This window comes from Akebia trifoliata, chromosome 9 (genome assembly GCF_017979445.1).
Source record: "Akebia trifoliata isolate Shusen 1 chromosome 9, ASM1797944v1, whole genome shotgun sequence".
Classification (NCBI taxonomy): Eukaryota; Viridiplantae; Streptophyta; class Magnoliopsida; order Ranunculales; family Lardizabalaceae; genus Akebia; species Akebia trifoliata.
The window spans coordinates 20,494,002-20,517,778 of NC_141383.1; the positions used below are offsets into that span (position 1 = coordinate 20,494,002).

The 23,777-nt window shown below is 34.8% G+C and overlaps 1 protein-coding gene across 3 annotated transcripts; it reads right to left on the bottom strand.

The window, feature by feature from the left end:
• Positions 1-2,697: 2,697 nt before the first annotated feature.
• On the bottom strand, positions 2,698-16,804 carry LOC147394563 (uncharacterized). 3 transcript variants are annotated; one of them, XM_086453158.1, is made up of 9 exons: positions 16,651-16,804; positions 14,420-14,862; positions 14,100-14,181; positions 13,912-13,984; positions 10,523-10,603; positions 8,809-8,927; positions 5,301-5,550; positions 3,780-3,843; positions 2,698-3,686 (listed from the first exon to the last, which is right to left on the bottom strand). In XM_086453158.1, exons 2-9 carry the CDS (start codon positions 14,799-14,801, stop codon positions 2,995-2,997), a joined length of 1,743 nt encoding a protein of 580 aa, XP_086309284.1. In that variant the 5' UTR covers positions 14,802-14,862; positions 16,651-16,804; the 3' UTR covers positions 2,698-2,994. The 3 variants fall into 3 exon arrangements, with proteins under 3 accessions (XP_086309284.1, XP_086309282.1, XP_086309283.1); XM_086453156.1 differs by having other exon boundaries at positions 2,698-3,692; XM_086453157.1 differs by having other exon boundaries at positions 2,698-3,692; positions 14,420-14,832; positions 16,651-16,798.
• Positions 16,805-23,777: the final 6,973 nt, after the last annotated feature.

The following is a 23,777-nucleotide window of genomic DNA, read 5'->3' on the forward strand; positions in this document are numbered from 1 at the left end:
ACCTCAAAATCTATTAAATATAGGGTGTTTTATATTAAAATTAGGGTGATTCAGACATGCCCCCTCTAAGTTTTGTCAATATTAGAGATACCCCCATGACATATGCCCCCATTGACCTAGGTGTTCTTTGAGAGAGAAGAGTAAATGATCTAAATGCCCTCATTTTCAACCTCTAGCATATACAACCCCTTTGATTTTATACCAAAAACTCTCATCTTCAACCTCTAGCAGAAAACCCTTTTAATTATATATCGAAAATTTGTCATCTTCAACCTTTGGGTCAATTTTTTTTTTTTTTTTCTCTTGATCTTCAACTTTCAGATTTTATCTTCTTCAAATGCTCTCTGTTTGATTTTATTCACCAAATCCATAATCTTCAACTTTGGGAAAAATTTGTACCGTCTTCAACCTTTAGATTTTATCTTATTAAACATCCAAACCTCAATAACTAGATAGGATTTTTGAATAAATACAAGGATGGATTTTCATTTTTCCAAAACGAGTCATCTTCAACCTTGAAATTCTACCTACTCAACCTAAAAACTTCAAAAACAGAGATAAGACTTTTGGGAAAATAGAAGACAAAGATGTTCCAATACTTCATAGAAGACAATATTAAGTTGTTCAATCGTTTGACGACTATAGACTTTCTATGATCACTGACAAGCTCAAGAGAAATTCTTCGTGTTTAAACCCATCAAGCAATTCAATGTGAACATCAATCATCTCTAGACAATATAGTCGATACAAAATTACAAACAACGTTTTCTGTTAAAGATGAAAGGAATTTCCTGACTGTCACTAAAATGTCTCATACCACCAAAAAGATCAAACACCTCAAATGATATTCTAACATATTGTATCCGGAACAATGACAATTACTTTTACAGTCATTCACTAACCTTTTAGTAGCTTACTTTTATATATCTATCGGAATGCATTTAGAGACCCTAAAGAAAGTCAAACATTTTTCAATACATATACTAGAAGTTTTAGAATGGGCTGATTTTTGGTGAGGAGGATGATTTTGACGCCGAGAAGATCGTCTTAAAAAAAATCAGCCCATTCTGAAACCTAACCTCATAAAAAAAACGGCTTATAAATAATTGACGATCCATGATTCTTCAAAAAATGACTTACAAAAAATCAGCCCATTATGAAACTTCTAACCTATATGTTGAAAAATGTTTAGCTCTCTTTAGGGCCTCCGAACGCTCCCCATATATATATATATATATGGGAAATGTTCAGCAACAAACATTTTGACAAACATTTTGGCAAAACATTTTTGAAAATATGGGTTACAGGTTTTGGAATGGGCTGATTTTTGGTGAGGATGATCTCTACAGGGAATAGATCATCATCACCAAAAATCAGCCCATTCCAAAACTTCTGACCCATCAAAAATGGTTTACAAAAATGGACGGTCCACGATTTTTCAACCTGTTAACATGGGGCTAGAAGTTTTGGAATGGGCTGATTTTTATGAGGATGATCTCCTCACCGTAGAGATCATCCTCACCAAAAATCAGCCCATTCCAAAACCTCTAACCCATGTTTTGAAAAATGTTTTGCCAAAATGTTTGTCAAAATGTTTGTTGCTGAAAGGGACCCTATATATATATGAGGTAAGGATCCGTAGACACATAAAACTACTCATAAAACTACAACATTTTTGTCTTATATGGGCAAAAAGGTTCAGAATGGGCTGATTTTTTATGAAGATGATCTCTATAGTGAGGGGATCATCATTGCAAAAAATTAGCCCATTCCAAAACTTCTAACCTGATCAAAAGTGGTTTATAAAAAATGGACGGTCCAAAATTCTTCAACTTGTAAACATGGGGTTAGAAGTTTCAGAATGAACTGATTTTTGGCAAAGACGATCTCCTCACCATAGAGATCATCCTCACAAAAAATCAGCCCATTCTAAACCTTTTTGCCCATATAAGACAAAACACGTTGTAGCTTTATGAGTACCTTAACGTGTATACGGATCCTGATCCATATATATATATATATATATATATATATATATATATATATCATTGTTTATATAGAGTTCTACTATCATTTAAAATGCACAACATGTGTGTGTGACAAACCTTCATTTTTTATTCAATCTGTCTCTCAATCTATCCATCCATCTATTTCAATTTATGTGGCATAGCCCACAACATATCCATTCTTTCAATGGAATCCTCCCCCCCCTCCTTGCAACGTGACAGCTCCACTTCGACTCCTCGGTCTCCACAAACCTTTCCACGTCCAGCTAGTGGAACATTGCAGGGCTGTGATATGTCATCACTTTGAAAACATAGGGATATCTCTAATATCGACCAAAATGTGGAGGAGTATGTCTAAATGAACCTTAAAATAACTAACAGACATTATAAAGTTTTAAGTCACAGAATTAAGAAAAGCCAGGGGCTAACTCAAATAAAGCTCAAATATAGATGGGATTTGGGTGTGAAATTTGAAAGAATAATTTCAGTCGGAGGAAAGAAGTGACAGGCAGAGATCAAATAGCTTGTAAACATTGAATTTGCTGTAAGTTTTCTGTCTGCATCATACCTTTCCATAGAAATCAATGACACTCCTAATGATGCACTTATAACACAAAAGTATGGCTGTTGATCTCCTCGCGAAATTTTAACTATCTTGCTCTCCAATCAATTCTTAGCAAGAACAAGCAGCTAAACATAAAGCAGATGGCTTCTCCTCAAATGAACAGATAGTAACAGTTACAATTTGTCTACAAGAACAATACCTACATGAGAAATTAGGGTTTTTTTTTTTTTTTTTTTTTGAAAAAAAGGAAGTACAAATCAAATACATTGGATCATCAACTACTTCACAAACTCAAGGGTCTCCATCAAATCTCAAGGGAGCCTCAAGTATCTAGGTTTTGTCCGAGTTAACCTCTGTGAATGTTACTGATGAGATACACGTATGTGTACAACTAACCTAAACAATAAGGTGAAAATTACTTGTTCACTTCCTACGATGATGATGATGTTGGTGGTGATGATCATGCCTGTCCTTCCTCTGCGACAAATAGTCAGAGCTCGAGGTACGGTGGTTATCATAGGCCCAATTCTCATAACTAGCCGAACTGTGGGGAGAATGTCGAGTGTTTGGCGACGAGTAAGGTAAAGAGTTATAGGGACTGTGACTAGGTGAACCTTCATGGACTAGGGGACTCCTCCTCCCTCTATCGGATAAAGACCTCCCGAGACTCGGACTCCTTGGAATTGGATTACCTCTCGAGCTGTGAGCTTCACTTGCATATAAATTCGGATCGTAACCACTGTATCTCGGTAAGTGACTAGAAATGGATGAATCAACTCCAGGGTTGACACCAGGTGGGCCATCATCTCTATAGTCTCTAGACCGCCTTGAATCACTGCTTTGTCTTCGGCTGATGTTTTCGGATGAACGATGATTGGTAACAGGATGTAAGTGATTTCTAGAAGAATCAAAATTGGGAGCGTTTCGTAAAGATGCCCAACGTCTTTCGTCTGCATTCTCCGGGATTGGTGCATTTATGCCTGGAAATTCAACACTCATCTTCTTCTTCTGCTCTGGGTTGTTGTCCGTTTCAAGAATTTCTCCATCCTCCTCTCCTCCGTCCTCGCTTTTCTCATCAGCGTATATTGTAATTCCAGAAGGCTGATCCTCGTATTCTGGATCTAACAAATGAAAATTTGAGTAATAAGGAAAGCATTTATAGAACATTAAGCTGATAACTAAAATTGGAGCAAAATAAATGCAGTTACCAAGATATCCAGGTGGATAACCTATTTCACGCATTCTGTGTAGCCATGGAGGTGGATCGAGTTCCTAATTAACATGAAAAAAATGAAGATGATTACACAACGGAATGGGCACATCCAAAAACATTATCTTGGAGAGACCCTAAAGCACTCATCGTATAATACGAATTACAATCCAAAACTTGGGGGTGGGTGGGGGGGAAAGGAAGAGAGAGATGTTATTGGCAACCCAGATTTTACTTATTAGGCACCAACTTCTTAAATTATTTATCACCCCAATTAAAGATTAAAACACATAATTCAAACATTAATACAAAGATGTGGCTCAAGTTGTAGATCAACATTACAGAACCTTATAACACTCATTTAAATAATTTAAGTAGTAGTTTATAATTAGGATTAGGCTCTTATAAAATCCTAAACCTTAAAATATTGAAATCCGAGAGAGAGCTACTATTATCACCCCAACTTTTACTTATTCTCAACCATTCACTTTTTTTTTTTTTAATTAGGGGTGTAATAAGTAAAAGTTGGGGTGCCAATAGCAGCTCTAAAAAAAACGAAAGAATGCCACTACCCGACTGCAACGTGATATGATATCATCGTGGTGCCCAAAGGCACGCTCTAATAATATGAATTACAGGACAAAACTGTGAAAGCAATGAGAGGAAATGTCACTACCCAACTGCAATGTGTTATGATATCATTGGGGTGCCCAAAGGCCTGATCTACTAGACTAGTATACAGTAGTTGGATAATCCTTTGCTGAAGTTTTAAAAAAATGGCTGCTGTCAGCAGCACAAACAATGGAGAAATCCGCTATCAGGTGTGGGTGAATAAAGTTGTCTTTTGTACTCAATGACCAGTTATAAACAGGGGGCTTGAGATGCATATGATGAGCTAGAACACTGGTTGAAGAAGCTAAATAGGGGGCTTGAAATGCATATGATGAGCTAGAACACTGGTTGAAGAAGCTAATATAGCTATGTTAAAAGTTAATTGAGCACGTCATGGTGTCATTGGTGTCACACAGAGACCTTTGTAACTACAGGCTACAGCTATAAATAACCTTCGTAAAAACAAAAAAAAACTCTTTCAGCGCACGACCCATGACCAAGTTGGTTGTATAAATATGATCAGCTATCAGGGGAAAAGATATTCAGGCATGAACCCCACCCCTTTACATAAGGATAATCTTCAAGTAAAACACACGAACTCCATGAAAATTACAAACCAGAAATACAACAGACCCAAGATACTTATGATAACTTCTTATATCAAGCTCAACTTTCCCTCGAAAAAACGGTTGTTTCTCTCCTTCCAAATGCCCTCAACAAACGGCAAATGGAGTAAGCCCCCAAAGGATTCTCTCTCTTCCCAAAATACCCTAGATAACCAACTTCGAAACAATGAGAACAGAGAAAGGGGAGCATCCATGATGATGTTGGAAAACATCACAAAACACAAATGCAAATAAATAAATAAAAAGAAGCAGTTTTTTGTTGACCAAGAAAATTATATTACCCCCAGACCCAAAAGTTTTCTTGTTTCGGAGCCAAGGAAACCTGGTCTTAGTCCATCATATTTCCCACCAGGAGAATTTTGATAATACCGAGCTGAGTTACGGGGACCGGCAGTTTGGCTTCGTTTGGAGTTGTGCTGCTTACGAGCATTATTGACAGCAACATTATTTCGAGGCTTAGGGCACTCCTTCAGTGAATGGCTGTAGGAACTACAATTGAAACAGCGGGAAGCTTCTAGTGCTTCCATACCCCTACAAAATGAATAAGTAAAATGTATAATGTAAGAAGAAATAGTTCAATAAATGGTGCACTGGCCGGAAAAAGAATGTATGATTAAAATATGAAATAAATTTAAGCATAGAACTTAGATGTATGACCAAATTTATAGAGGACATAATAGGGAAAGATGCAGACCCAAAACTAGCTTAAAGGGCACTGCCATTAGAACAATGGAAGAATTATAACTCTTGAAGAACATTACAAATTATGAAGAAATTTACAAAGCCAAATTGTATCACTTAAATGACCACGAGTAAGCATGGTTTCAAAACTTGGTTTGATGTCTCGTCTCGTCCATGGACGAGACAGTCCATTAAACTCAGTTTATATTGATTGATTTACATATATTTAAATTAAAATAATTATAATTTTGAAATAAAATAAGATAGATTAGAAAATGTTTAGTCATAAAATCATGTTTTATTTATTTAAAATCTAAAAGATAATAATTATTTTAATCAAAATCTATAAAATCCCGGTTGACTCAACCAAGATTTTCAAAATATCATCCAAGACATCACGTTTATCTCGTTAGATGATGTGAATATTGAGACACCGTGTATATATGTATCGTTGCTGAACGAGACATGTCGGACGAGATTGAAAACCATGCTAGGAAGGCACCCCTCCCTCCCTCTCTCACTCGCTTGCACCCCCCCCCCAACCACTTTTGATGGGGTTAGGAGTTTTGGAATGGGCTGATTTTTGGTGAGGATGATCTCCTCATCACAGAGATCATCTTCACAAAAAACCAGCCCATTCCAAAACCTCTAACCCATACATTGAAAAAATGTTTGACACAATGTTTGGCTCTCTTTAGGGCCTCCAAATGCCACCCTATATATATAGCCGGACTTGAACCCACGACCTCGAAGTTGTTTTGCAATGTGCCAAACCAACTGAGCTATGGATCTAAAGCCCAAAATGAACTAACAAGCAATTTTGCAAAAGCAAGCAATTTGCAAGTTAATAAAACAACTACCAATATATCATCAATTATTTGTTATATCTCTTGATCTAAACATTGACTGAAGTATAGTTGGGTACTGTTTAGATGATGATGAACACTTTTGTTAAGTGAAATTTTAAGTTTTATTTGCCTGAAGTTTTAAATATCACTCAGCCTTCTAAACAAAGAGGAGCCTTTTATTGTTTCCATATACAAGTCTTAAATGCAGGAATGGAAAATGCACTCGGCATCAGATGCATGTCTTGGTCGGTTTCGTCACTTTTTCATGGCATTTTATGTGGATCATCTACAATAATTTCTCTGATAAGTGACACACATACATACTGACCATACATTAAAAAACGTACAAATCAGGGAAAAACATTTTTTTATGAGTCGAAGATCTTTATTTAAAAATGCGCTTGAGGTGACCATGTACAAAGATACAAAAAAAGAATGAGAAAAAGAAAAAAAAACAGAGCCAGATTACAGCTCAATACCACACACTCAACCCCACTTTGTTACAAAATCTTCAAAGAAGACCCCATTTGATTCCTGGAAGACCTTGATCCAAAGAAAGACCTCATTCAAACGAGGTCTCCTTCCCCTTGAAAATCCTAAGGTTTCTCTTTTTCCAAATCTCCTAGCAAAAATTGCAGGGATTTTTTCTTTTAAGGCCGAGAACCCCACTTCAATGGCTAACCACCCATCAACTAACTCACAAAAATTCCACTTCAATAGAGATTCTCTATTGAAACCTCCTCTGTAACTCAATTAGTTAAATATTTTTTTTAGTTTTTTCCGTAGAATCTTGACCTGGTATAGAAACAAAAGTCTTTCATTTTTATTTTTTATTTTTCAAATTTTTTTTTTTTGGGGGGGGGAATTGTTAAGCAGACATATTCACATTGTTTATCAGTGTCTATAGGCTTCAGGAAAAAAATTGCATTGCCTAGATTAAATGACAGGTCTGAGATCAAAAAATAGATTACTGAAAGCAATTAAAGATATAAACTAACCCTCACTTTATTTATGATCGGTAAAAGGGTAAACATTTTATTAAAGATTGAGCAAGAATAAAGGCGACCGAGGCAGCTGCCATACAAGGAAAACAAAGAACAAAAGGGAACAATATCCTCAAATGTCATAAATCATGCCCCACTTGAATATAAAGTCTTAGAAAATAACTCCTCATTCATCCATAACACGAGAAAATCAAATAAATAAATACGTTAAAGTCCAAGGAAATCACAATCCCACAATGTTAAATCCCTCAAATACAAAGAGAAGTGATTCCAATTGAAGATTGAACTTCCACTAGCTTAGGGTTCAGTTCTAGTCCAAGTATCTCGTAATTCTTCAAGGATTTTAAGAAAAGTTCGAGGCCTAACTATTATATTGTAATGGGTTATAATAGTGCTGGGAATTGAATTAAATCTAATCTAACGTAATAAAATTCAGCACTCTATTTGAATTTAAGCACAAAGTGGGACAGAACCAAATTGGGAAAGAAAGGCTTATGGCTGGGTTATAGGGAAAGGTTTAGGAGGCGAAGCCTAAGGTGATGTGGGAGGGTCAGGGATTACTTAGGACTGATTTTGGTATGAGTTAAGTGCACTGATGGAAGATCACAGTTGGTTTAAAGGATTCTAAATAGGGTTCGATCAGCCTAAAAGGACAACAAGAATAACATGCCAGTGATCCACACAACTTAGAACTATAGCAATACAGAACATTCTCAATCCCATATCTTGCACCAATTTGACCATTATAAAAGCATTACCAGCCAATGAGAACCTAACCCAATAACACATAACATTGGATGCACGGACATACATAATATATCGTAAAAAAAAAAAAGAGCATCTTGGTGGAGTAAAGCAAAAAAAAATTTAAATGAAACAAGTACAAACTATTGAACATCAAAGAACATAAATTTGACCATGGATAATTAAAGGTACTGACTTGATGAGGTGGTAAGTCTGTAGTAATATGAATACCAAACATAAATTTGACAATGGATAACTGAAGGTACCAACTCGATGAGGTGGTAAAGTGTGTGTGTGTGTGGTTATACGAATACCACAAACTTCACACTCAAACCTAGTAAAATAAGTAGTAAATAAAACAAGAAAAGTCAACCAGAAGCTTAAATACAGATTTTGAACAAAATAAATAAATGCGCCAACACAGCATGTGTTTAAAGTATCAGATGCCAATTAGTCGAGGATTTTTCAAATATTAAGAATCTTGTCATTATCAAACAGAAGTATTAAATTACCTCTCCTGGTTAGTGGAACCATCCAACGCAAATACACGATCATAAAGAGGAACCGTATCATCACTCAATGGGATGTAGTTGCTTTGCTCTTTTCTTGTTTGGTTGTCCATCCAGAAAGACTTACATGTAAAAGAGGAAGTAGAGAAGTACAATTAAGATTACAAAGAAAAAGTTCCCAATATACTTTAGCCATCTCCGTTATGTAGAACACAAATATGTAAAAAATTAACAAAATACACTGACTACAGAAAATTACATCTACCACGTATTTGAAGGTCCACAACCAAATAAAAAATAGCCCCATACTACATATCCTTAAGGATTTCCTAGGCTTTCCTGGGTGGATAGAGATCCATTTGGATGCAGAAGATTTAATAACATGGGAATGGCACAACACAAGAAAGTTCTTGGTCAGATCTTTCGAGTCCTCATTTCCACCCAAGATGGATTCTGGAAGTCTGGTCGCATCTAAAGTAGCCTTTTCCCTGTAAACAGGATCTATGGCCACTTTTCTCCAAAATGCTACCATATTTTCTTTTCTTCATGTTTTTTTGGCACAGCACTATTGGCAAGTAGCTCATAATAATAAAGTTATTTACAGCAGTTCGGAAATTTAGAGGGGCACCTTTATAACCATCCGTTAAGTTTCTCAAATTTACAATATTGTTGAGCCACTTTAAAAGGTAGTTTTGTTGCCTTCCAGTAGGTAGGTTGGTTTGCGATAAAAATGGTACTGTCAGAAAGCTCTTGCCTAGATCTTTACAACAATACCAATATTAAATATTTGTTTAAATATAAAATTATTATTAAAAAAATCCTATACTACCCTTAGTACTTAATTTTTTTTTATCAACGATAATGCGCATAACAAAATCGACATTCTAGTTAGATCTTGTAAATACCTTTCCAAATTGCATACCCATAAGTGCACGACACAGACCCACTCACCCAACCTAAATGATCAATGCCATATTAGCCTTAATAACCTCCTTCCATAAGCTGGAACTCCCATCCCCAAACCTCCACAACCACTTTCCAAGTAGTTGCATTCATCACTCCAATCTTCCTAACGTCAATCCCCTCATTAATCTTAGGGAGGCGAATTGGATTCCATCTCACTAAGTGGACCTTCCTATTACCATCCTTGTCATTATATAGAAAATCTCGAATCATCTTCTTGATCTGCACCTTGACACTTTTAGGCATAGAAAATAAGAATAGGAAGTAAATTGGGATACTCAAAATGGTGTTGTTGATCAAAGCCACTTTTCCCCCTTTGGAAGGTATTTATATTTTCCAGGAACCAATTATTTTCCTTATGCATTCTATGACTGGCTCCCAAAAAGCTTTACTCCTATAGACAGTCCCAACTGAAAGACCTAAGTTGGATGGCAGGAAAGAACCTACTTGACAACTTAGATTAGCAGCAAGCACGATAATACTTGTGGTTGACCCCACCTCGTAGATTTTGTTCTTATGCAGATTTATTGCTAGACCTGAAGTCACAAAACAGACTAGCAACCCCTTGAGAAATCTTACCTGATCAATAGAATCATCTAAAAAACAAAATCGTATCGTCCGCAAACTGTAAGTGGGAAATTACGGGGCTCTCCGATTTCACATTGAACTTAGACATTCCTTCAATACTGACTGATCTTTTTTACTCCAAAATATGTTGCATTGCATGAAAATAGGCACAGAAAAGCAAACATACCACTGTGGAAGCCTTCTCCAGGCCAACATGTAAGGCTGGAAAGAAAGTCTCCTCACCAGATTCCAAGGTTTCATTTGAATCCTAACATGATGGAAGCATAGAACTTAAATCAGTACAACTGACGAGCAATAAAATTTGCAAAAACTATCAGAGCCAAAAGAAGATGTGCATCAAATTGATATTATAGAGTAGTTAAAGCTGAAATACATCCACGGAAAACATAAATAGCTATAAATCTGAAAGAGTATGGCATAACTTCTGTCCAGAGAGCTTGATAGGATTTCACATTGAACAGCACATCAGTCACAGCTAAAACATGAATCCTTCCAAGAAGAAAAGTTCAGGATGTCAACTATCATACTGTCCAAAGTTGATGTGAACTGCTGCTTCTTTTTTTTTTTTTTTTTTGAAAAGTATAATATATTTCAAGGAGAAAGAAAAAAACAACATACAAAGAGGCCGAGAAAGCCTCATAGAAAGTAACAAAGAAGAAGAGCAAACAACATCAATGATTACATAAAGAGTTCCATCTAAAAACAAAATCATCAAACGAAGTTCCCACGAATTCTATATTTTGTTTGGACCAAAGGTATAAGAAGCCCAAAATCTCTAAAAAACTTGTGTGAGAGCTTCTAATCTTGCCATTAAACACCCTGTTATTCCTTTCATTCCAAATCCCCCAAGCAATAGCCGAAGGTAGCATAGCCCACAGGTAACGTTTTCTGGTGTGAAAGACATTACTGGTCCACTCTTTCAACAACGATGAAAACTTATGAGGGAAAACCCAAGTCATACGGAATAAACCAAGGAAACTTGACCATAAATTATAGGAAAAAGGGCAATGAATTAAAATGTGATCAACAGATTCCCCTTCCATCAAGCAAAGGGGACAACAATTAGGAGTGATCCAACCCCGAGCAATCAAGTTATCCATCGTAAGAATTCTACCAAGGGAAGCCAACCAGACAAAGAAAGAGATTTTAGAAGGCACTGACCTAAACCAAATGATGGAAGCCGAGATGGTACGCTCAGCACTAGGAGTGAGCCATTTATGGAAGGATCTGACAGAGAATCTCGAATCCTTCGCTCTAATCCATTCCCACCTATCCTGTTCACTTTCGTTGCGATGAAGCGTATGCAAGAGATCGAGGAAAGATGTAACCTCGGTTAGCTCCCAATCATTAAAATTTCTCCTGAACCCCAAATCCCAAGTAGGATCGGACTCGTTGTGAATCAAACATTGCTGGATTGAATGATTCTTCTTAACAGAACAGACGTATAAAGATGGAAATTGAGAAGCTAGCGACGAAGGTCCGCACCAACAATCTTCCCAAAATCTAATTCTGTCCCCCACACCTGCTTTGAATCTAATCCCTTGCTCAAAATCCTTGCTAACTTTCAAAATTCCTTTCCATAGGCTACACCCATACGAGGTTTTAGACTCACCGCTATACCAACCTAGACTCCTCTCCCCATATTTAGCCATAATAACTTTCCTCCACAAACTACCCCTCTCCTCGCCAAACCTCCAAAGCCATTTTCCTAAAAGCGCTCTATTAGCTAATCTAAGACCCCTAATGCCTAGTCCTCCATTCGTTTGGGCATGCAAATCACCTTCCATCTAACCAAATGATACTTCTTCCTACCACTCTTGTCATTCCACAAAAAGTTCTTCATAAGTCTTTCCAATCTAATTTCAACGGACCTCGGAAGCGTGAAAAGAGAGAGAAAGTAGACCGGAATGCTCGTTAAGGTACTTTTGATCAAAGTCACTTTCCCTCCTTTCGAAAGATACTTAGCCTTCCACGTACTCAACCTTTTTTCCAATCTTTCAATCACACCATCCCAAATTTTGATACTATTGTAGGGTGCTCCCAGCGGTAAGCCCAAATAGGAAGTGGGCAAAGTATCATACCCACAACCCAAAGTTGAAGCCATTAAATGAACATCATTAACTTCTCCTACCCCAAAAAGTTTGCTTTTCTGCAGGTTAGTATGTAAACCTGACATAGCCTCGAAGCAACACAATAACACTCGAAGCACCCTCACTTGATCCCTCGAATCCTCCAAAAAAGTTAAGGTGTCATCCGCAAATTGAAGGTGAGAAATTAAAGGGCCGTCATTAATCCTAAAACCCGAAAGCTTACCTAAGTCTTACCTAAGTCAACCGCTCTTCTAAACAATCTCCCCAAGGCTTCAGCTACAATCAAAAACAAAAATGGAGATAAAGGGTCCCCTTGCCTCAAACCTCTCGACCCTCTAAAAAAACCGGCTGGACTCCCATTGACAAGAACCGAGTAAGATACCGTCGTAACACATTTCATTATCCAACTTATCCATCTCGAACCAAAACCCATCCTCCTCATCATATACTCCAAGAACTCCCAGCTCACATGGTCATAAGCCTTTTGTAAATCAATTTTTCCTATTAACCCCTTATCCTTGTTTTTGATCCTAGAATCAAGACACTCATTAGCCATCAAAACACCATCCAAGATCTGTCTACCCTTGATAAAAGCCCCTTGCTCGTCCCCAATAAGATTAGGGAGAACAGTTTTCAATCGCGACGCTAGCACTTTGGATATGATCTTATACACCGAACCCACCAGACTAATTGGTCTAAAATCTCCTAGCTTATCCGCCCCAGCTCTTTTAGGGATCAGAGCCACGAAAGTACTATTAAGGCTGTAATCCAAGCACTTCTTATCTTGAAGTTCCCTGATAACCTCCATAAAATCTTTCGAAACGATATCCCAACAATGTTTGAAGAACTCCATATTAAAGACTGCTTCTTCTTCTTCTTCTTCTTCTTCTTCTTCTTTTTTTTTCGTGTGTGTGTGTGTGGAGAGGTGTGTGGTATGTATCTTTAAGAATAGAGAAGCATTTGCATAAGCTAACATAGCTAAACCTAACTTAATGTTTCCTATTATAATGAAAGAAGGCAAAGTAGAAGTGGTTCGACACCAAATTTTGGATCCCACAAATGCCCCCATCTTTACATTTAAACTCAATATAATCATGGTCATTTTGGTCAAAACCCAAGAAAATTGCTGCACATGGCCCTAGATAATCATGTTGTTTAATTTTCAAAATTACAAAAATGTCCTTTTTTACTATGTAATATTCATAAACCCTTTAATCAATATTTTAATTACAGATAAGCCCTTTTGATAACATGTGTGTTGCACATGCCACCTTCTAGTTCTAAATAAAGCAAATTCTGAAAAATCAACAGCATGAAAAATTGAAACATTAGTAACTACATAAAAACCACTAGTCCACTAGTAAGAAGTGACTAATAAAGCTGAAAGACAACTCGAACGCTAGAATGACACAGAAAGAAACATATTAAAGCCATAATGTTCAATTTTAGGAAGAATGAAGATTACATTAGTTGAAGCATGTCGAGCATGCCACGCAGACCATTGCTGCAAAAGTTCCTCAAGCTTCCTTTTGCTAGCTCTGAAAAAGATATCATAAAATGAACCGATAAATAAGCCACAAATAGGAAAAAATCCAATTAATAGATCAAATAATTCTCCTTACAACAAGGCAATAAAACACACAAGTTACAAACCTGGATAAGGAATTGTATTTGACATGTACAGACGGCTCTTGATCAACAAATGTCATTCTAGCTCGCTTAACACCCGATCTCGCTGGAATGCTAGTTATGGGGAACATGAACAAACACAAGATCTGGCAATATACGATAAAAAGTCTGCAATACATGGACTAAGCCTAACATGACATCACCATTCATTTCTGATGTTATATATAGAAAGTTCAGCCGGAACCAATTCAAAATAGCCCTCCAAATTGCTTGTTTGCTGAATATAGTTGAAAAAACTCTTATGAAGAAAAGGAGCACAAAATACCAAAGACGAAACAGGATACAGCTATCAGCTATTCTATGGTTGCTGTTTTGAGCTATTGAACAGCCACTCTCATCATTCACTCCAGAGTTGATCCCGTTAACTTTCTCCATTGTAATAACAGTTTCAGCCAATCCAACGCTTACTTGCAAAATGGGTTCTTTGTTATGCAACTCCTCGTCAAGCTCCATTTCTTGCTCATATTGGCCATCTTCGTTTCCACCATCACCTTCGCCCTGTTGTCCCAAATTCTCCTCATTGATGATGTCTACTTTTAGCTGAGAACCGCTAGGTTGAGAATCAACCTCACTTGGCTCAGCATTAGAACTGTGAAGTTCATTTTTCTTATTTCCACTCCCAGAATCACTAGAATCATGGACGTCGATAAAATCCTCGGGGCCCATATTTAAATGAATAAGAAAGTTGGTTGCAGCACTGTCAATCACCCATCAAATGACAATCATTCTGGATGAAACATAACCACATCAGCAGACAACATAAGCAAAGCATAGACATCCTACTCCCACCCATTTGATCATTTTCCCAAAGAAGCATATATTATTGTAAAACGAATTCATCCTTAAAGAAATCTGTCCATGAGATCCATGACATAAGAAGAATACTAACAATGGCAAAACACTCAATGACAGTTAAATGATGATGGTTACTTCCCAATGTTGTGCAAGACGATGCCAAGAATTAAAAACTCATATTGTAGGCAGAACGAAGCAGAAAAGACTGAAACATTCACAATAGTGGATGATAAGATGGCGACCAACAATGTAATTGCTACCGTTGAACCTACCCTTCACCCCTCCTGACTTATGTTACCCAATTCGTTGCTACTAGTCTGAAGCACAAACCGGTACGAACCGAACCAGTTCCTGATACGGTTTGGACTGGGTTTATAAAATCAAGCGAACCACGAACCCACCGAATTTTGATCGGGTTTGGTGAACCAAAGTATGTCCGTTCAGCAAACCAAAGCATGCCAGTTCGCAATAATTTTAAATTGGTTCGGTGAACCAAACCAATTTATTATATTTTTTTTTTCATTGTTTATATTTAGAATTTGGATTATTATATTAACTATTTAACATAAAAATTGTATTTGTAATTTGTATACTTCAATTATATATGCACAAGCAAACCAAGCTAGCAAACCAATCTAAGAAACCAAAGCGAACCAAGAAACAAATTATCTCAACCTACCCCTACGAGCCGGGTTTATTATAAAAACCATGAACCCAAATTTGAACCAACAAACCAGGTAACATAGCTCCTGACCACTAACCCTTTCTTTCCTAGCCAAAAAAAAAACTCGGCACTGGAACTTTATGTTTGTAGTAGTGGAAAAGGTTTTTCTAGAGATCTCTTCAATTGAATGCGTTGTATGTCCCAATCTAGACTGTTCACCCGGTAGACGACCACGTGAATATATCACAGTTCACATCAAGCCTATGCCATACCACCTACTGCATGAGGCCTATCAATTTATTTGTCTTCTTTTTTTCTTTTCTTTTTGGAAAATTTCAATAAGTTTTTTTATTATTGATTTATTTGTTATATATTTGGTTAAATATGAAGTTGGTTATGAAAAAATGGTATTATTTTTTTCAAGAAAATGTAATTTTGAAAATTACATTCATTCTTCTACTGCCTTCCTTCAGACACTCTTTTCTTCTGATTTTATCGATTGGTTATTTAAATATAAGCACTCAAAAGCCACCTACTGTATTTTTCCATAAAATTGTGACCATCAAAAAATTCTGAGGTGTCAAAATGTCTCTATTTTGGGATTCCATCACTTCTATGAAGATGTTTGGACTTTGGAGAGTAATTAAATAACATAACCCCTTTATTTACATGAATTCTCATAGTTTTTCATAAAAAGATCAAATCCCAATATCTAGGGTTTCCAGTTATATCAAATAACATGAACCATGGATCATTGGATCCAATCTATATCATTCTTTAATATCTTCCTAAATCCAACAAACTGAGACCAAAATCCATCACCTTAACTCTCAAAATTCAAATTAAAACAAAAATAAATAATAAACAAAAAATATACAACAAAATCTAATATGCGAAAGTGATTCAATCAAGTCAAGAACGAAAATTAAGAAACCTAATGAGATTTCTCCTTTATGTCCAGATTAAGGTAGCAAGTATTTAATCTAAATTATCAAAACAAGAATCGAAATGTCGGATCTACAAAGCAAAATTAGGGTTTTAAGAAGTATTTCTTACCTTTCAGATTGGAATATTTCAGGAAAAAAAAAACAACAACTCAAAAACAGTGGTCTTTCCGTCTGGGGTGAAAAATGAAAAACCAATCATCTACCAGACACAGAAGCGAGATTGGGGAAAGATTACGTACACCTGAGGTTATATAACAAGTTTGAAGTCAAAGTTTCTAGAAAATCAGAGCCGTTCATTTCCTGATATTTGTAACGCCACGAATATGGTTTGATTGATGTGATACGTATTACTATCTATCCTAAGAGGACATGGTAGGAACATCATAACAAGATCCAGGCCACTAGATGGTTCTTGAGATTTGTGTATGAGAAATCCCAATTCAACCACCTTATTCTTGGAATTTGAATGTTGAAGAAATAAAAAATAAAAATTGAGATTGAAAAGTAAAATGTTATTATATTTGGCAAGTTATCAATAAATATTTGATCATTTTGTCGATTCATCAAGTTAATCAGTTGATACCCTGCTCTGAAAACTTTACGAAAATTTTAAAACTCTGAAGAATTTTCAATACTGATTCTAATCATGGTTTTAATTCTAGTCCAAGATTGAGATGAGTCATCCTGATATCGAAGGCTATCGAGTGAGACAATCAATGTTAATTGTGACTGCTTGACTTGTCTACAATGGAATATCTTTTAAAATATCAAGATAGGGTGTCAATGGATCAGTTTCGGTTCGGTTCCTAAGAAACTTTGAACCATAACCATTATGTTAGTTCAGTTTCAATTTTTGTCCGTTCTAGGTCCAATTCCAAAATAAATGGAACTGGAACTATCAAAAATCACAAGTACCCATCGATTCCAATTCTCAATAATTAAATAAGAAAAAAAGTATTTTAAATCATTATTTTAAAAAAAAAAGCATATTATCAACAAAATTGTTGTCTTAGTTATCATTTGTTACACTTAAGATACAAATTAATTATTTTTTTCGAAAATAAAAATTTATCTTTGTTAAAAGTAATAATTCTTTAAAAGAGTAACTCATTTTAAGTTTCAATCGATAATTTATATGAAAAATTGAAGAATTTTATATAATATGAATATTTTTCAAATAAAAAAAAATACTTTAAAGCATCTATAGTATGAAAAGAACAAAATAACTTGGTTCCGATTGGATAGAACCTACGCTTATGGTTCCTATCGGTTTGGTTCCATTTTAAATCCGACTCTAATCGGTTCTAATAAAAAGGGATCCGAAACTGGGGTATTCGATTCGTTTTCAATAAAATGGGTACCTATTGACATTCCTATATCAATTTGGTTTTGTGCTTTGGATGTAAATTAATTTAATTTTTAATAATTTAAATATTTCTTATGTGCCAAAGATAAGATTTTGTGACTGAGCATAATTAATCTAGTTTACATAACTGGAATTTTTTTTTATTATTATCATTATTTCTATGTACATTATATTAATAAAAAATAACTAAACAACTTAAATGATTTGATTACGTGTTAAAACCATGGTACCCATGACACAATTTTTTACACCCCTTAAAAATGTCTCTTGATATTTTTTGGCCCACCTCTTGGTGAACCTACACAAGAAATTCGCCATTTGATTTGAATATTTTCCATGGGTGATATTTTTTTCCCCTTTAGATTTGTCATCTTTTTGGATGTTTTGATATGTGAAAAATTATTTTCCCAGTAAAGCCCTAGTTGGTACTATACAAATCATTTGCAAATGCAAAAACTTTGCACTGCAAATGATTTGCTTCATACCAAACAGGGCCTAAGTGAGAAAAGTTTGATGACGACACCTCTATTTGACATCCAAAACACATGATCAATAAAGATCACAAAATTTTAAGTACATGCAAAACATCTATATATAATTACAAAAAGGTAACTTTTCACAATTGGATTTGATTTTTAAATTTTGGAGATTGGTTGTCATCCATTTTCAAAGCCTTTGATCAAGCAAAAAAAAATATTTTTTTAGATATCATCTAGATGATGAACTTTAGAGGGTTAGATTTATTATTTGAACATGTCTTGGCAAGAGTGGGAGCATCACTAAAACAAACACACTAGCTAAGTCTTAATCTATTTGGCTGCAAATCAACAATCAAACTGATTTATTTTTTATTTTTTTGTGTAAGTCTAGGTCTAAAAGATTCATAATTTTGAAGTACTAGAATTCATATATGCCTATGGCACGGACATCCTCTTTGGGAGTTAAAGAGGTAAAAGAGAAAAAATATTAAAATTAAAGGGGTATAAAGTTAGAGGGGGTATTTCGAAAAAGAGGGCGAGGGATGGGGAGAAGAGGAAAAATAATAAAATTGAAGAGGGTTAAGAAAAATGGGGTGAGTAGTATGGACCCCACTCTCAAACTACAGTTGGAGGAGACTATTATCCCCTATAATTGTAGTTGAAGTGGGACCTATAATTGTGTTTTATTATATAGATATTTTGGACAATGTTAACAGTCAAGCAATCTCAGATATTTATCTTATCTTGTGAGTCATAACCTTCATCTTTCTAACTAGACTTATTAATGTACACCTAAAATAGTATTGCTTTCCAATTTCCATGGGGCTATTATAATATGTCATACACATTGTGAATTCATGAACCTAATGGAACAAGCTTTTCTTCTTTAGTACATGTTAGTTCAAGCGAAAATCATTGTTGATGCGGTGATCTAATATTTGATAGAACGTAAATTAGACGTACTCGATGACACAAAAGTTATATTTCACAATGAAAGATGAGGCTTTGATACACATTTTTGGGCCAAGTAAATCCATGAACATTTATCTCTTGGTGGACCTACACACAAACAATCAAATTGGTTAATGGTTTCAAGTAATTAAACATTTATTTCCTTAGGTTACAAACATCTCAAAATCACCAACGGATGATGATTCACTCCGATTTAGGCCGTTGTGGTACTTTTCAAGTGATTCTGATGCGTAAGTTAGATAGATTGCTCAAGGTTCTTTTTAATAATCAAAATCCCCTAATAGGTTTCATTAACTTGAGAAATAACACACAATCCAGTCCAGGTTGACTAGTCGAGTTAATTCAATGATTTGCCAAAGTTGACTTGGTAAGTTGATTCCATCAAATTTTAGGGATAGGTCACGTTGAAATCCAATCGAGTCAAATTGACTTATACGAGTTTTAAAACTATAAACAAATCAACTCTCCTTTTGATATCTTCTTAGGTGTAATCAAATTGTGAAAATGAATTCCCATGGCGATTATTTTTTCATGACCATTTTTTCTAAGGAATTTGAATTCTTTTGAAAAATGAATTCCCTATAGTTAAATAAACCCATAGATCAATTTCGAGTTGCAAGCCGAGTAAATATAATCGATTGGAAACAAATATAGATCGACTATGGAATTGGGTCTCCTCATTTGCTCGACTTATTTCTTTTGAGGAATTGTTTCAGATACATTGTTGTGCATTATGTCACTCTAACAATATTTTTTGTGCCAACAATCCAAGAACTCTATGAAAATAGTTTTCTGGTGAAAATTTCTTGCTCATCCTATGGATGATCAACAAGGTTATAGTCTCTGGAAAGATATCGACTTAATGGATCACGTTTGCATTTGTGAAGTTGAAAACCACTAAGAGATTGTACAATTTGGTGTATTTTAAAATCTAAGTGCCTATCTAATGCCAAATTGTACCTTTTTTTAAAGGATCATGGACCATGAATATCTTACCCACCATTCTTTTATGGACCTACATATCAAATATTATTTAATTTATATGTAATGGTTGTACTTTTCTAAAGTAGATTTCAAGTTTAATTAATTTTTCTTGGGCATTTTATTTATAAAAAAAAGGTGTTTCTTAAAGCCAACATGATGACCTACCATATACCATAAAGCCAACAACTGCCTTATCTTATTAATTAGATAGTTAATAGAAATTCGTGATAAGTTGAACGATCACATATTTTTTATAAAGCAGGATCCATAATGATGTCTCATTCCTATAGAATAGGAATGGTGTCTATGTGACTAATTTTGATTGGTCTTTAAAATGCATCGGGCACCTAAACAAGTTGTGCACGCAGTCCTACGTGTTTTAAATCCAACAAAATGTGCCCTGAAGATACGGTTTGTAGTTGTAGGAACGGGACATCATTTTGGACCGTATTTCAAATGTCTTTGAAAAAAAGTATGATAATTATTGATTTGATAAGTGCTAAGAAAAACTTGGCCTTCAACAAAGAATATTGAAAGAGACAACTTGATAAGTTGGTTATATCTTATGAGTGTCTATACCACTACCTAGATTTGGAATTCGCCTTTAATGACTCATTACCAACCACTTGTTTTTTATATCAATCTAATTATTAATCACTTACTTATCAAACAAAGTAAATTTATTTACATATGGACTCGAGTTTTAGTGTAAGAATAGTTGACGGTGGGATGAGAACATCTTTTATTTACAATGGATTTGCATCCAAGATCAGTATCAATCTCATACCTTATTGAATAATTACGAATTGAGTTTTTGTATTCAAGGCAAGGTTGTTGTGAATTTCAGATATATGAAACTAGAAAAGTAATAAATTAAAAATAAGGACTGCAAATAAATGCACTAGGGTATGTTTGATTGCAAGGAAAATTAGGTGGAAAATGATTTGTTGTGGAAAAAAAGGTATTTTCAAGTGTTTGACATAATAAATAAAAGAAAATTGCGGGAAAATCGATTTGTCCACATAGACGGTTTTTCATGATTATAGGCAAATCCAATTCTTACGCCCTCCCTCCTGTCTTGAAAATCGATTTGCCAGCAAACAAACAATTAATAAAAACAAAAAAATAGCTTTAAAAGCTCTCTCAATTTTATTTTTTTAAATTAGATTTCCTACTTTTTAGACTTTGGGATAGGATTTTATATGAGCCTAATAAGTAGTATAGTGTATAGCAACTACAAATCGAAGAGTTATAGTAGTTGTAAGCTATTGGGGTGCCCATCGAACTTGTTTTTTACATGTTTTTAACAACTAGTGATTGAAGGAGTGCTATAGTATTTGAATGAGAACAAGTTGTATAATGTAGATATCATACGTGGGAAACATTTTGCTTAATAACTTAGTAAAGATTTAAGCCTTACTAAGGCTTTGTTTTGCTCAAATGGATAACCGCATTGGCAATCCAACATCACAACCCTCTAGATTTTATAGAAAAGCTCATATATAAAAAAAATTCACTTGCACTTGATCCAGGGTTTCGAAAATGGACAACTACGTAACTCCCAAATTTAAACGTAAAATTCAACGGTGAAAAATAATTTCTTTTTTTTTTTTTTTCAAAGTTTATAAAATTTTGTCCTCTACAACCCTAAAGCATCTAAACATGGTTTTGGATGCCAAAAGTTGAACCAAATGACCCTTAAATATTGTACTTATAGATACCCTCAATGCTTGCCTATTAGAAGGAATTTTTTATCCTATTTATTAAAAGAGATGATTTTAAATTTTTCACAAAAATGATTTTAACGTGATTTTTTATATAGTTCGCACAAAAGACAAATTAAAATAATGATTTTTATTGTCTTTTTAAATACAACTCATACAATAAAAATAATTTACCGCGAAATTGTCCATGATGTGCTCAAACTATAAAAAAAAAAAGGAATTGCTTAGAAAAGGATTTGCTTGAAAAATCAATACTTTCCTTGCAACCAAACCGCCCTAAGATGAATTATTTCAAAGAAAGTAGACAAAGATAGAATATAGATAGTGTTACTTTAGTTAGAACTTAGAACACTTCTTAGGATGAAACATTGAAAAAGATTAGTTAACAACTAATATGTCCAATAGTCTACTTCCACCATTTATTTTTAGGGCCAAGATCCATAGACACATAAAGCTACTCATAAAGTGACAACGTGTTTTTTGTCTTATATAGGTAAAAAGATTCGGAATGGGCTGATTTTTTGTGAGGATGATCTCTATGGTGAGGGGATCATCCTTGTAAAAATCAGCCCATTCCAAAACTTCTAACCCCACCATAAAAAATGGACGGTCCAAAATTCTTCAACTTGTGAATATGGAGCTAGAAGTTTTAGAATGGACTGATTTTTGTTGAAGATGATCTCCTCACCATAGAGATCATCCTCACAAAAAATCATCCCATTCTGAACCTTTTTGCCCCTATAAGACAAAAACACGTTGAAGTTTTATGTGTTTATGGATCCTGATCTTATTTTTAACAATAAATAAAAATGGATAAAAAATAGCTTATTGGAAAAAAAAAAAGAAGTGAAGATTTGAGTTACATAATTAGTCTGGGGTGGATAAATTGGTAAGTGTTACTAAAAATAATCAACATCATCGATTAAACTAAAAAAAAAAATTATACTGCATCAATAAGACTAAACACGTTCTGCGAAATTGAATGGTCGTTAAAATAACATGTTCACATAATTAGCGTAACATAGATGGGGATGTTTATATGGATGCATAGTAAGACTAGAAAATACAGAATTAGAAATGGCATGTTTGAGAAAATTTGAAAATAATTACGATATGAGATAAAAATAAGAAAAAGTCATTTGAAATGGTTTGGGAACATTTAGAGATCAATAACAACATTAGACACGGCATTTTCGGGGTATTGAAAAGGAGAAGAGAAGGGTGGAAAATAAAAAGGGTGATTTAGCCATAACCCTCCACATTTCTTGAATATTTGAGACACTCTTTGTATTTTTAAGTTGTTAACATGCTCCCTTGACCTCAATCTTCTCTAATATACCAATGAAAAAGTCCTAAATACCCACATTTTCAACCTCAAACCCAAAATCAACTAATTTCTCTTTAAAAAAAAACCATCATTTTCATGGACTTCAACATCAATGACAAATTATTTCTAATCTAGTCGACCTTATCTTCAATTAATAGATTTTAACCTCACCTGAACGTCGTATCTCTAATTTATTGAACCTATAACAAAAATCCTGATTTTGATGTTTGAGGTTGAAGTACATATAATCTTATGGTTGAAGATATGAGTAAAACATTCAGTCGTGAATTTGAAGATGACTAGTTTTGAAAAGAAAAATGAAGGATTTTTTAGGTCATTTTTCATTAGTCTGTTAGAGAGACCAAAGTCAAAGGAGGCAAGAAA